General features: G+C 32.5%; 1 protein-coding gene across 2 annotated transcripts in view; it reads left to right on the forward strand.

Annotated features, from left to right (window-relative positions):
* Nucleotides 1-13,250, forward strand: part of exp (expansion) — a 97,228-nt gene that overhangs the window by 68,470 nt on the left and 15,508 nt on the right. For both annotated transcript variants that reach the window (XM_077440383.1, XM_077440382.1), the window contains exons 7-8: nucleotides 3,006-3,268; nucleotides 7,914-8,001. In XM_077440383.1, the coding sequence (XP_077296509.1) occupies nucleotides 3,006-3,268; nucleotides 7,914-8,001 (351 nt within the window). The remainder of the gene's footprint in view (nucleotides 1-3,005; nucleotides 3,269-7,913; nucleotides 8,002-13,250) is intronic.

Raw genomic sequence — 13,250 nt, forward strand, 5'->3', positions numbered from 1 at the left:
TGTTCACTCATTAGGGATTTACAGCTCACAGTTGGTGTTTGATATTAGGATTTTTTTTTTAATATTCCTACACATTTTAGGTATATTTAAGTAATGATTTAAAACGATCTTCGGTGTGTTTTATCAATTGTTCTAGTCATATGTATACATAGTGTTATTTTTACATTTAGCACGAACTGTGAAACAACCTACAAACCTGTGTTATATGTAATATATAAACCCCTTTAACGTGTAATTCAAACTTTGTCACTATTACATAAATATTGTTGGACCGTTTTGCAAGCGGAAGTTGTTCTTTTTTACTGTGCAATTAACAAACAAGTAAAAGTGAATTGCGAAAAAAATATTCACATATTCAAGTAGGCGCCCTCGTTTTTCGACGTAAACGAAATTTACTACCGCATAAATTTATACGAAAAATTCGACAACAAAACTCCGGTTGTCAGTTTTTTCCTATACGAGCGCTCTTCTTACCTACTAATTAAATTTTACGTAATGAAATATATCGCATTACAGACATAATGAATTTTTAACCACGTTTATACTAAGCTGGTGTTGATCACGTTTCTGAGTTAGCACTCTAAGAGTGGCTGTAATTAAAAATAATAAAAAGGAACATCGAAAAGTGCTCTTTTTTCGTATAAGCTCGTCGGAAAAAAATTTGAAAAATACACTTATATATATAGGTATGTATGATTGACGTATCTGAATAAACGTGATAATACGAAAATTTTTAATTTTAATATAACGCGTATATGTATTTTAATACTCAAATGCACGTCGGTACCATGTATGTACTAAGCTAATTAAGTCTTACAGCTTTTTTCCATTCGTTTGAATAAAACACTTTTTATCGTATTTTTTTTAGTTTTTATTCTTCATTGAACAAGCAAAGCGTAATGGTTTGTTATTGAACGCATTTAACGAGTCATTTATCAATGTGTGAATCTTTTTGTTAAATCGAATAATTATACACGCTCGGTATGTACATAAGTACTTGCAATCAATCGTGCGTATTGTTTTTGTATCACGCATTAGTTGTAATAAAATATTCCATGAAAAAGTGCCTCTTGTGAACTTGACATTGTATTTAAAGTCATATCGCACGGTGAGTTTGGGCTATTAAAGTCGTAAGATCGTCCGTGTGCTCTCGTTAACCTCTCGCAAGTTAGTTACGTGATCGCAATAGTAAAAGGGAAATGTACATAGTTGAGAATTCCGGTCTAGGATGTTGTGTAGTCGTTACGACAAGAATAGGACATTGTTCCTATCAAAATTTGTATCAAAGACACGTCTTAGTGACTACCGTGAAAATATAATACCTCATCAGCAATAAAGTCTTTTGAAAACCTTCCGACAACTGAGCGCATGTAACAGTATTTTTGAAATAGAAACATTCTTCCAACTATTTAACATCACTTCGTAGATACTTATGCATGATTCACTTATGCAGAAAATGTTCAGACAATTGTCCTAGTAGTTCTAGAAACATATGTACATATGCTGGAAAAGCAAACTAGAAGTACTGTTTGTTACATTTGCAAGCGCGTTTGATATTCCAGGATAAGGTGATAATTTGTCAGCAAGAGATCGCTTCAGATGCTCTCGAGTTGGATAAAAATCAGTTTGCATTAATGTTTGCTAAAAATATTTATAAATTGCTTACACTTTGATATAAAAAAATATGAACTATTCCAATATGAAAACTAAATTTAAATTTAAAATTAAATTTCAATTGTATTGTATGTAAAATGAGCTTATTTTATTTTCTAAATAGTCTGCTCATACAATTTTCATTTCCATATGAATAATAAGCATGCATATATGCTAATTCAACGTTATTTAATTTTAGCAATCAAATAATCCTCTTTTGAGTTTATTGTTTTACACGAGAGCTTACGCTATTGCAATAAATATTGATGATCTAAGCTAGCATGATATTTGTAAATTTAACAACAGCACAAATGTACATATGTACATACATACATACGTGTCCATACACATTTTCTCGTGTACGTTAAGTAATACTATAAAGCTAACGATGGTTAAACTATTATGTAAATCGGTAAGAAATGCTGTTGACCTTTCGCGGAAAACTGACGATGTCACACCGAGTGATTCCTACAGAAAATGTCAAGCTCTATTTGCCAGCATTTTGAATGTGCAATATCAAATCATATTATAATTTTGTGATATGGATCATAGAGCGTATTATACGATTGGAGTATCGCAATTTTTTACGGTCGTTTACACTTCTTGTGTAAGAGTACTACATATAATTCGGTAATTAAATCTAAATTATTCGCCACGTTGCGCAGCCGCTCGCGTCATAACATTGATTGCTTTATAATTACAATGTGTAAATAAAGCATTAACCTTTTATAATATTTATTGTCGTTAATTTGCCTAAAATCAATCATTACCCAGAAGACACTTATTATTTAACGCCCATTTCCCGGTCTAGTGCGCATTTTTTCAACTCGCCAAAAACACAGACCTACTCGAAATGCTAATTTGTCTTCGTCAAGCATTGTTTAATGTTTTTGCTCTCACTTTTTTCAATATTTAGAACCTTTTATGACTCACCGTTGTGCCATTTAACATAATATTCGTGAATTATTATAACAATAAGAAACTATTTTGATAATAATTTATGTTCGGTTGTAAATATAATACGAGTGTTTGATCTCGACCCACGCGTCGAAGTCACCATATAAATTACACAACAATTAAAAATCATTTCTTCTGAAGGTGTGCGAATAAATTATTATTACAATTTTAAAATCGATCCGGTTTATCGGTATGGCATGTCGGTTTTATCGTTTTAGGTGATTGCAAATCATGTCTACGTGACAATTTATACGTTCGATTTGGTTTTTTTGACACTTTTTTGCGTAAAGGGGATTTATGTTTTTTTTTTCAAATCGCTGTAGGATATCCGTCTCGAAAGGTTATACTTATCAAGTTTACAATGTCATTTGAGCGTTTGTGTTTGTTTTTTTCAGTTCAAAGAATGGTGGATATTAAGAATAGGCCACGCATTCCCATTCCAGACGAGGATCCTTACAGTATTGCAGGAAACGGTGTTAACGGTTCCGGTTCCAGCGGAAGTTCCGGTTTTAACGGAGTCAATGGCACCAATGGTCATGGCATGGTCAACAATGGAAGGGAACAAATCATGATTCAGGTCGGAGGACAGAGAAGAGGCGACAAACCACCCAAATTGCCACCGAGAGAGAATGGAGTTTATCCCCATGATATACCCAAGGTGAGTCAACCCAATTTACGGATTTTCCTGCAATAAAACTAGATTGTATTGCTTAATTTACTTTAAAATTATATTATGACATACACATAGTACATATGTATGTAGATATATTGCTAAGCAGGGGGTTCTGAACAGATTCACATTTTTATAATGTTTTGAGATTGGAATTCTCTGTTTGTAAGTGGATTACTTATATGTATAAGAAACGTATCTTAACTTAAATACATCTATGAATAACCATAGTATGAGGTTTGACGATTTTTCAAAGCTTATTCAAAAGCAAGGCTCGCATTCTTCTTCTTTCTCGTTTGCTCCTTGTGTGGTCATTTCTATCATCTGGGATCCGGTGAACAATCCGCTTCCACCCTTCCTGGTCCTGTGCCAAGTTGAAAGCAGCGTTTAAGGACAATCTCGTTAATTCCTTAATTTGATCTAACCATCTCGTCGAACGAGATCGTCTTCTCGTTTGGCTTCCCTATAGTGTTCATGTGACTACCAGCTTCTCTAAACTCTCCACATCCTTCCTGGCAATAAGACTAAAGTAAGAAATAATAAATTTTCTACGTATTGTCGAAACTGCCAGCACTGAGGATGGATATGTTCGTTCTTGCGGTCTATGGAATGCATAGCATCCATCTCCAGCACCACATTAATAAGATGTAATGTTGTCCCCAATATGAGCAATGTATTTGTGTCAAAATTGAATTAATTTGTAACGTAAAATGTACAAAACTCATATAAGTCTGTTATTGATGATACAGAAAACATTGATAAAACTGGCCTCATTTGCAAACCCCTGCAATATTTCAATTAATTGTAAATACATACATATAAAAGATTCGTGCTTCGATGTTCGAGACTACAAAGAAGATGAATTTGTGGTCGATTTGTGTAATGACTTTTCAATGCAACGTAGTAATTTAAACAACGGCTAATATTGAACTTTTGCTTTGCTTGTTTACATTTTTTTTGTGCATCGCTGCACAGTAATGCATTTTCTTTCACATGTAATTGAATGTTTTATCTTTGTTTATTTCTTTAACAACGGCGCAACGATTCGATCACGACCTAATGTTAAGCTTTAAGCACACATCCACCACAACAATATTGCATTTATTTTGTTTTTTGTCGATTATTCAGAAAACATTACCCGTGATTTGTACACTTACGCTATGTGGAAGTAATCTTTGAAAATGAAACAATATTCTTTGGTAATGTGGATGATGATATGTGTGTGAAAACTTACAAGAAGTACTATTGCTGAGGAATTTTGCACCATCTGTCTATTACGTGTGATTGCAGCCTGTGCATTGTGGTCTAAATTCAATTTCGATAATGGTCTTCGAAAGTACGAGGTGTCCGTATAATCTTCGGAATCAATCGTATTTTATTTCGCTTCTTCGTCATTGTCATCATCATCACCATCATCCATTGCACAACCAGATCATGGGACTTGATCGTTTCGGTCGTTTCGCAAGGCCGTCTGCATTTTTTTTGTTCTTATTTTTTATCGAATCATGCGAACGGAAGTTGAAAGTATCCATCTCGCCTATTGCTGCAATACTAAATGATATATTGATTATTTTTTTAAACAACGAAATAGTAGTTTGATCTATGGAATCATACGCTTAAATTTTATTAAAGTCACGTTTCGAATTCTAGAACTGATGCTTTTTATGTTGGACGTACCACCTTATTTTCATGCAATTTTTATTCGCAATGTATTGATTGCAGCAACTGATTGATTCACCAATTATAACTCGTCCATGAAATCAATAATATGCATATACATACTATACTCATCTTAATTTAGTAATTTGGAACATTGCTGCTTCATCGTGAGAAATTATTTAACAATTTCGCAAAAAAATTAAGAATCCTGCAAATTATTTTCCCAGATGAAAACAAAAAGGACGAAAGAGCTTAAAAATGATTAAGATTTATTCAGAAGACAAATCACTCACCATTATTGGTACCTTAGCTCACATTTTGAACCAATTTTACTTGACCTAATTTGAACATAACTTAATTTTTGAGAATTTCTATAGCTTCAAGTACTTGCAAGATTTAAAATATATTCACACTATGTGCATATATCAATGATCGCGTTTTATAATTTTATCTGATTTAAAATTAAAATTAAGATTGTTCCATAAACAAGTTGTCACTATCATTGATTCTTCCTAAGCATAAAGTCATCACTCATCATCAGTGATGGATTATGGATGACAGCTTTCGATGGATTATTTTTCGCACAAAAATAGTTCGCTATTGTCAATTTCTTATAAAAATCATGATATGTTGCTCCCTTGCTTTGAACTCTAATGAAGTGGTCTATTGTTATTTGAAAAACATCCGCGCAAAGCCGAAATCTGTTCAGAATTCCTTAATTTATATCTGAAGTACTAGATATGTCATTCCCAAAGACCCAACCAAACAATATATGTACCTATAGTAAACGAATTACCATTATATATCATAGAGCATATCGACATGCTTATAAATATGGATTTCATGTGAGCATTTAACTTTTTTTTTCTTTATGTAATGGTATATCTGTACTTAACATTTGTTGCAGTACAATAGGTAGTTATGAATTGTAAAAAATATATGTATTGGTGACTTTCGATTGCTATTAATTATTCAAATTCTCGATTGAATAATTTTCGTCCTCGCCATATTCAATTGGATCTGCTTATAGCCTTGTATGCAGTGAATAATATGCTGGAATCATTGAAGTAATTACTATTGTTAATGAAAATTATAATGAAATGTTTGTATGTAGTTTCTTTTGTAGACGGCGACCTTTTATGTTCTTCTCAGTATCCGTTCTTTTGGCTGTTTTGAAGCCTTGTACTTAAAATGACGTCTTCTATTTGTCGAATAATAACCTTTGATTGGAGCATAAAAATATGTGTTATTTATATCCACCCATTGGACGTATTGTTGTTATTATTTATTTTTTGTAAGATTTTAGACGGATGTGGAAGCCAGAATAAACGAACATACAAAGGTACGTTTATTAAAAAAAATCGACCGGTTTCCGAAAGGACATGCTTTGTCCATTATCCTTGGTGTCCAGTCTCAAGAGCGATCCGATCCGACATTGGCTAACGACACTGCGTAAAATCAGGTTTACTGAGAAATCGAAAGTTTTCGATACGCAAACAGGACTAAAGGAAAAGTGGAGTCGGCTCGTCGACTTTCCATTTCAACCATCGCATCGTAACATATTCATTGCATAAATAACATCAGGGAAGAGTTCTTAATTTACTTCTTTAATACTAGGCTGGGCGATGTTATCAAAAATTTTCATTAATATCTTAGTATTGTTTTGGCAATCTACATATTTTTTTTTAATTTTATAAAGAAAAAATCATATTCTTTCAATTTTGCTAGAGTTTTCGATAATCTACATACTTCTTCGTTTTATTTCCTCCAATCATAACGAATCAATATAAAATATCTTTTTATCTTATTTCATATGTATAAGCAACATATAATATGTATATATATAGTTAGCGTATAATGCTATTAACTGAGGAGTCATGGATTTATTCCCTGGTATTGCTTTCCAGATCTTGGATATATGTATGTACATATCTATTTGATCCAGATCGATTGTTTTCTATCAAAGTTTCTCAATTGATCTGAGATTTTGGATTTCATTGTTGAAATGGTTCCACCAAATTGGCAACCATCCCCGTTTCTCGTAAATTTCAGTATCTAGCATATTGAATTTGTTGATTATTATAAACATGCTACTGACTTACATACATACTCTGTAAAAATGTAAGTATTTCTCGCAAAAAATGCTGCATACCGAATTTTTCCATTAATGTATTTTGATATTGTATAAATATATCTAAGTGTATTTATAATGTAAATTACCTGTAAAAATATGTTTAAATTTCTAAAGAGAGATGGTTGCCATCTTCTATGCAATTATATAAATTTTAATTCATCTTTCATCAAAGGAATTCCTAACATCCAATAGCAACTCTACATCTCATAGCAAGCTAATCATCTAGAATTACATATGTACATACATATGCTATTTTTAAAAATCACAATTCACTGGTTTATTAAAGGTAGCATTTTTATTCATGCTACGAGTAATTCCGCATATACATACATATATATGTACACATGTATATGTAAAATTCAGTTTAAAATGCACTTAAGAAAGTATGCACATATGTATTCTTCTTTTAACATTCTGTAAGATAAAATCCCTACCGAGCTTGTTAACAAATTACCAAAAGTTATATAACAAAGAAATATATAAATATATACGTATACATATATGGAAGTGCTTTAACGAACTATGATTTACGATGCTTACGTACATACATACATATAATATATTGACGGAAGTCTTTGTTCTACAGCATCCTCGAATTCTCATTCCGCACGATTGCGATTTCGTCAAGGATCGATCTCATTTGGATTTATTATAAATGCATGCATTATTGAAACGATTGCGAAATTTCGCTTTTATGCAAGCGAACGACCGATCGTCGTTTTCACTTTCAGCGGATGAACAAACTCTCCGATCGAATTTTTGCACAATCGATTAGCGCTATATGCACAGTTAGCGTTCGTTTGCTTGAACGTATGAATAATATGATTTGTTATTTTTCAGCCCGACTATGACGACATAGAAGATGACGCCAGATTGGCACACTTCCCACGGGGCAAGTCAGACAAAGGCAAAGACAACAAGAAATACGGTGAGTTGAAAACGTTGCATTGCCAACAATTATACGTTTAATTTAATTTTAAGCCAACAGTAAGTTGTGCGAAAATCGTATTTTAACGACAGTATGATAATCAAATTTAAAAAAAGTCATTTTTTATTGTATACACCTAATTGCAGAGAAATCATACATGCTAATCATTATAAACTGTAGGATTATCGTAAAACTTCTAATTAAGTACACGTTAAGTGAGGATTTTATGGAAAAGAAAGTTTAATTTATATACGGTTGAAATTTTTTTGAAGATGTTAATTATTCCAATAGTATAATTTATGTTTTCAGTTGGTATTTAAGTGCTCGTAAGTACATATAAATTAAAGCAATATAATTTTTCGTGGATCATTTCTCGTCTGCTTAAGTCGGAACTGGTACAGTAATATTTTAATTTTCTTAATTATATACGCAGATGAAATCGTGAGTTAAATTTTGACTGTTAACTAGTTAACGTTCACTTAACCGATGAACAAAAAAATATATATACGTCTAATTTTCTCTTTTTGAATTTAACCTAGATTTAAATTCATGCTTATAATTTTAATTATGTATTTATAAATATATAGTAGAGTTTAATTCTCTGAATAGACTTGTAGCAAAAAATAGAAGGTTTTACTCCACGCACAATTGAACAGCGACAAAGAGACTTAATAAATTCTTATACAGTTCTTTTAAATGCAAATTTCCCTTGTGCCCTTTCCGCAGACGTACTTGTAAATCCAAAGAACGCCGAAAGAGAACCCTTTTAAAGGGTCGAACTTCGTGATCGTCTCCGCATAGAATGAATAGGATTTTTCATTCGATTAAAAATAAAAATAAGAAGTTAGCAAACATCGGTGAAAAGTAAATGAAAGGCTCTCGGTAACGAACATTTGTATGGGATTCACCTTATGTCCCTATAAGGACTCGGGCGCCTACGAACGCTCGTGTTTTCCGCCATTGAAGACTGTGTTAGAGGAGCCCTTCGTGCGTGTTGCGATTGTTCACGTCGTGTGTAAATTGCCCGGAACGAATGGTCCATTGTAGAATCGCCATCTATCTATTTTTGTGGCCGATAAACTAGATCGCACTTACATACGCGAGCTTTACAGACCTGGCACCGTCGATTCCAATAAGCAACGCAAATGCTGACTATCGACAATGCTTTTTTTTATTACCACTGAGCTATGTTATGAATTTTCATGTTCCTCAGTGGTTAGCGTGTAATGCTTTCAACTGAGTGATCATCGGTTTATTTCCTAGCCCGTTGTAGCTGGCCAGACCTTGGATATAGTATGTATGTGACTACATGCGGATCGTTTCCTATCAGAGTTTGCCAATCTGATTTCATTATTGAAACTGTTCCACCAAATTGGTAGCCTATCCCCTCGCAAATTCGAGTTATTATTATTATAAATATGCTACACACCTACATACTCTGTAAAACAAAAGTATATATTTCTCACAAAAAATTACTGCATTACGAATTTGTCCATAGACATCTAAATATATTGTATAAATATATTTTTTCCAAATCCTCATTTTAACTTTCAAAAATTCATCTATGGTCCAGGGCTTTTAGCATGATATTATTTTATGTATTATTTTCAATATGAATGCCCTCCCCTTGACCATGTTCTGGATCCGCTAGTGCTCTAGGTCGATCGTTTCCTATCAGAGTTTGCCAATTTATCTGATTTCATTGAGACAGTTTCGAAAATAAGCTTTCATGTGTCTCGCGAATTCGATTTTATAGAAAATCTGCTGATATTATAAACTTGCTACCCACTTTGAAAAATGTATATGTATATTTCTCGAGAATATTAGTGTTATCAAATTTATCCAATGAACATAATTATTTATCGATATTCATAATATACATACGTATGTGTCATGTTTGACCATAAATGTAAAAATAAAAGTAGGTGTATACCTGTATAAATATAAAATAAATAAAATACGCTTCAATTTAGATTATCAGAAATTATAACACAACAAAAATTTCAACATTAGCTTTGTGAACATCATCGGAATTGACAATAAAGTAAAACCTCGATATAACAGCCTAATTAATGGATGTTCGTTGTAAAATCGGCCGGCATGCGTCAAAACTGCTACAATTGTGTGAAGACGCACTTTATTTTATTAGTAAAACATTAAAGTTAGACGCACATGATAGACTTCTTGTCTATTAAGCAAGGCCAGACTACGTGAAAAAGACTCACTGACTACTTTGATCGTATCTGAATAATCCATCTTAATATTTTAAAAATGTAGTTATAATCTTGACATATTTGATTGTCTATATTGAAGGCTTAGCCTAGCATGATGTTTTTGACAATGTTCACATTAGATTGGAAATATATATTACTATACATAGTTTCGCTTTATAGTTAGATTTTAAACATTTTTGCATAGCTTCGACGCAATACTGCGAACTGACTGTTGGTCGCCAACAAATATACTAGTATTGTTAAAAGTTTCTTACGAATAGACATTTGTAGGTACTATGTAGAAATATATGAATTTTTATTATAAATTTTCTTGTCAAAATTGAATCAACCGAACCGATAGCATCTGCGATCGACAGCATTCATTTTTCTTTGGACAAATCGTGCCGTTTAGATTCAATAGAAAAAGACAAAAACCTCTCTGTAGGAAGTCAGTCGGACGTTAATCATAAAAAATACATGCAAACTTTCACTGCGCTTTAACATTGTAATTTTCATACTAAACGTTCGATATCGATTACGGAAGTACTATAGTTAATACAAACGCTCCAAAATACGCCACGCCCTACATCATTATACTTCTACAACGCTCGATTTGAATAACTCAAACTGGAGCTTTGCAATTAATTTTCAACGGCACTTAAAACCCAATCGGTGGACTTTCTTTCCGAATATTTATTTTGGGTGTGAAAGTAAACCGCTCACCGGATCCCTTGTCGGATGGGATTTTCGCGCGAGCTCGGAAAATGTTTTTCGCGTCGAAAGCGTCGTCGATAGAGATTTTCTTCAGATCCCGATGATGATTTCTAGCCACTCTCGTCGATCGATGGTGTATGTGAGTCAGTGGGTCGTCTGAGCCTAACCGATTCATTTATTTTATAACCGGTCGTTCGTGTTTCTACTTCGCCTATTGCAGGTGGCTGACGCAGGGATTCAAAACATTTATCTAGGCTTGCATAATTCAATCCCTTTAGAAAAAAAACATGAAAATTCAAATTATCAAAAAAAAATAATACAATACTACTTACTTATGTATCTTATAATACTTTCAGAATCCAATTCCGGCTATTTTCATTTAGCAAAAATGATTTTTGAATTTGAATATAGGTATAAAATTATTGAATACATTACATATTTTCATATTGTTTTAAATAACATTTCTAATATTTTATGCATAGTTTATAATGTCTGATATAAAGGAGATGAGCGAGTACTGTTAATGTGTCAGCACCGTAATTACGTTCGTAGTAAATCTTGAGAGCGTCTCTATGTACAACACATAGTTATCTAAATGTAACTTGAATTATAAGAAGTGAATGGAACTTTGGTTTTATCGATACTTATAAATAATTGATCACACCGATTCATACCATTTATGGATTAATCTTACGTGTCCATAGTTTTTTTTTACAACACAATGCTATTGTTGTGCTATATTTATTGTTGAAACTCCATGCGGAAAATATGATATTATATTATATTTACATATATTTGAAATTTAATTAGAGCGTGAATACTAAATTTGATTTGTACATTGATATCTTTTATTCAAATTAAATATGTATATGTATGTATATAGATAATATCGAAAACCTAGAAGTCGAATCTTTTTTTTTTTACTACACATAATTAGTATTGAGAAAATTCCGTGTTTGAAAAATATATTGATTAATTTTTATCTTTTAAGGAAATAAAAACAATAAATAGTTGAAAAAAACAAGTTTTTGCAGCTTTTGCAATGTTACGAAAACAAAACAATAAATAACATTTTGTGCATCGAACAACTATTATATTTGGAAGTTTATTTTTGTACCTTTTTTTATGCATGCCTAATTAATACATATAATATTTTTTATATTGAACACGTTTGTAATAATAATAGCAAAATTACTTCCAAATGGTAGGGTACCTATCTAGAAAAATATCTCGTTTGATTTTTTATTAATTCTATTATTAATACATGGGTGCGGCGAAGATTTGAACGATTACAGAATACGTAAAAAATATTTAATTTTGAAATAATTTATTGATCTATCAAATATCTACAGAAATAGTTACGTTCAAATCAAAAATACATGTTTATAAAAAAATATGCAAATATGAATTAGCGGCAACACTAGACGTTCACTCAACCCATCGAAGCTGTCTGTGTAGAATTCATTATTTCAACAGAAAACATCATCAATATGGCGTAAAAAAATTAATTAATTAGCGTCGGCGTATTTAATGCGAATTTCGACGCATTCTGTGGGAAACTTCGTAAGAATGCAATTTTGTGGGAGCGCCTCTCGGACGAGGACGCCCGTTGCACCTCTCACCTTCGAGGACTGTCTGCCATTTCAGGTGTGTTGTTTAATTGCGACCGGTGTCGAAGGTCTACCTGCCCTCGTCTCATCGTCGTGTCGTCTGAACAGGTGGAATATCTTCAAATTTGCACGCAAACTCGTATCGCATATTTCGCAACGTGCACACGCGTGCACACGCGTGCGTTAGGTGAACGCCAGTGTCTTTTGCATATCGACAAGGCGAACCGGTCGCCTAGAATCGGGGTGACAATTTATTTTAAATAATCTATACATATTTTAAATTCAAAAAGTAATATTGTATTCGTATAATGGTCTTCGTGTTGCACTGTTTTGTAGCTTTTATTAGATGAGGTGTCTTATGGGTTAGAGTTCTTAAATTTTGTTTTTCTTGACTAGACGACATGTACATATATGTAGGTACATACCTATGTGCATACATTCAAAGTGTTCTGAAAGTACATATTCATATTAATACAGTGGTTTTCAATATCCAACTCCGACACTGACTGTCAGGGATAGTCGCGCATAAAAGGAAGAAATAAATAAAAATATTTCCAATTTTAGAAAAAAATCATATTTAATATTATATACGAGTATATAGGTATAGTTTGATAAAAAGCTTGTAATTAAGTTCCTCATAACCTCCTCAGTAACTTCTGAAATAATGGTATAATATATTCAAGGTGATGTCAACTCGTGGAAAATAGTCAAA

Source organism: Arctopsyche grandis, chromosome 10, assembly GCF_051622035.1.
Source record: "Arctopsyche grandis isolate Sample6627 chromosome 10, ASM5162203v2, whole genome shotgun sequence".
NCBI lineage: Eukaryota > Metazoa > Arthropoda > Insecta > Trichoptera > Hydropsychidae > Arctopsyche > Arctopsyche grandis.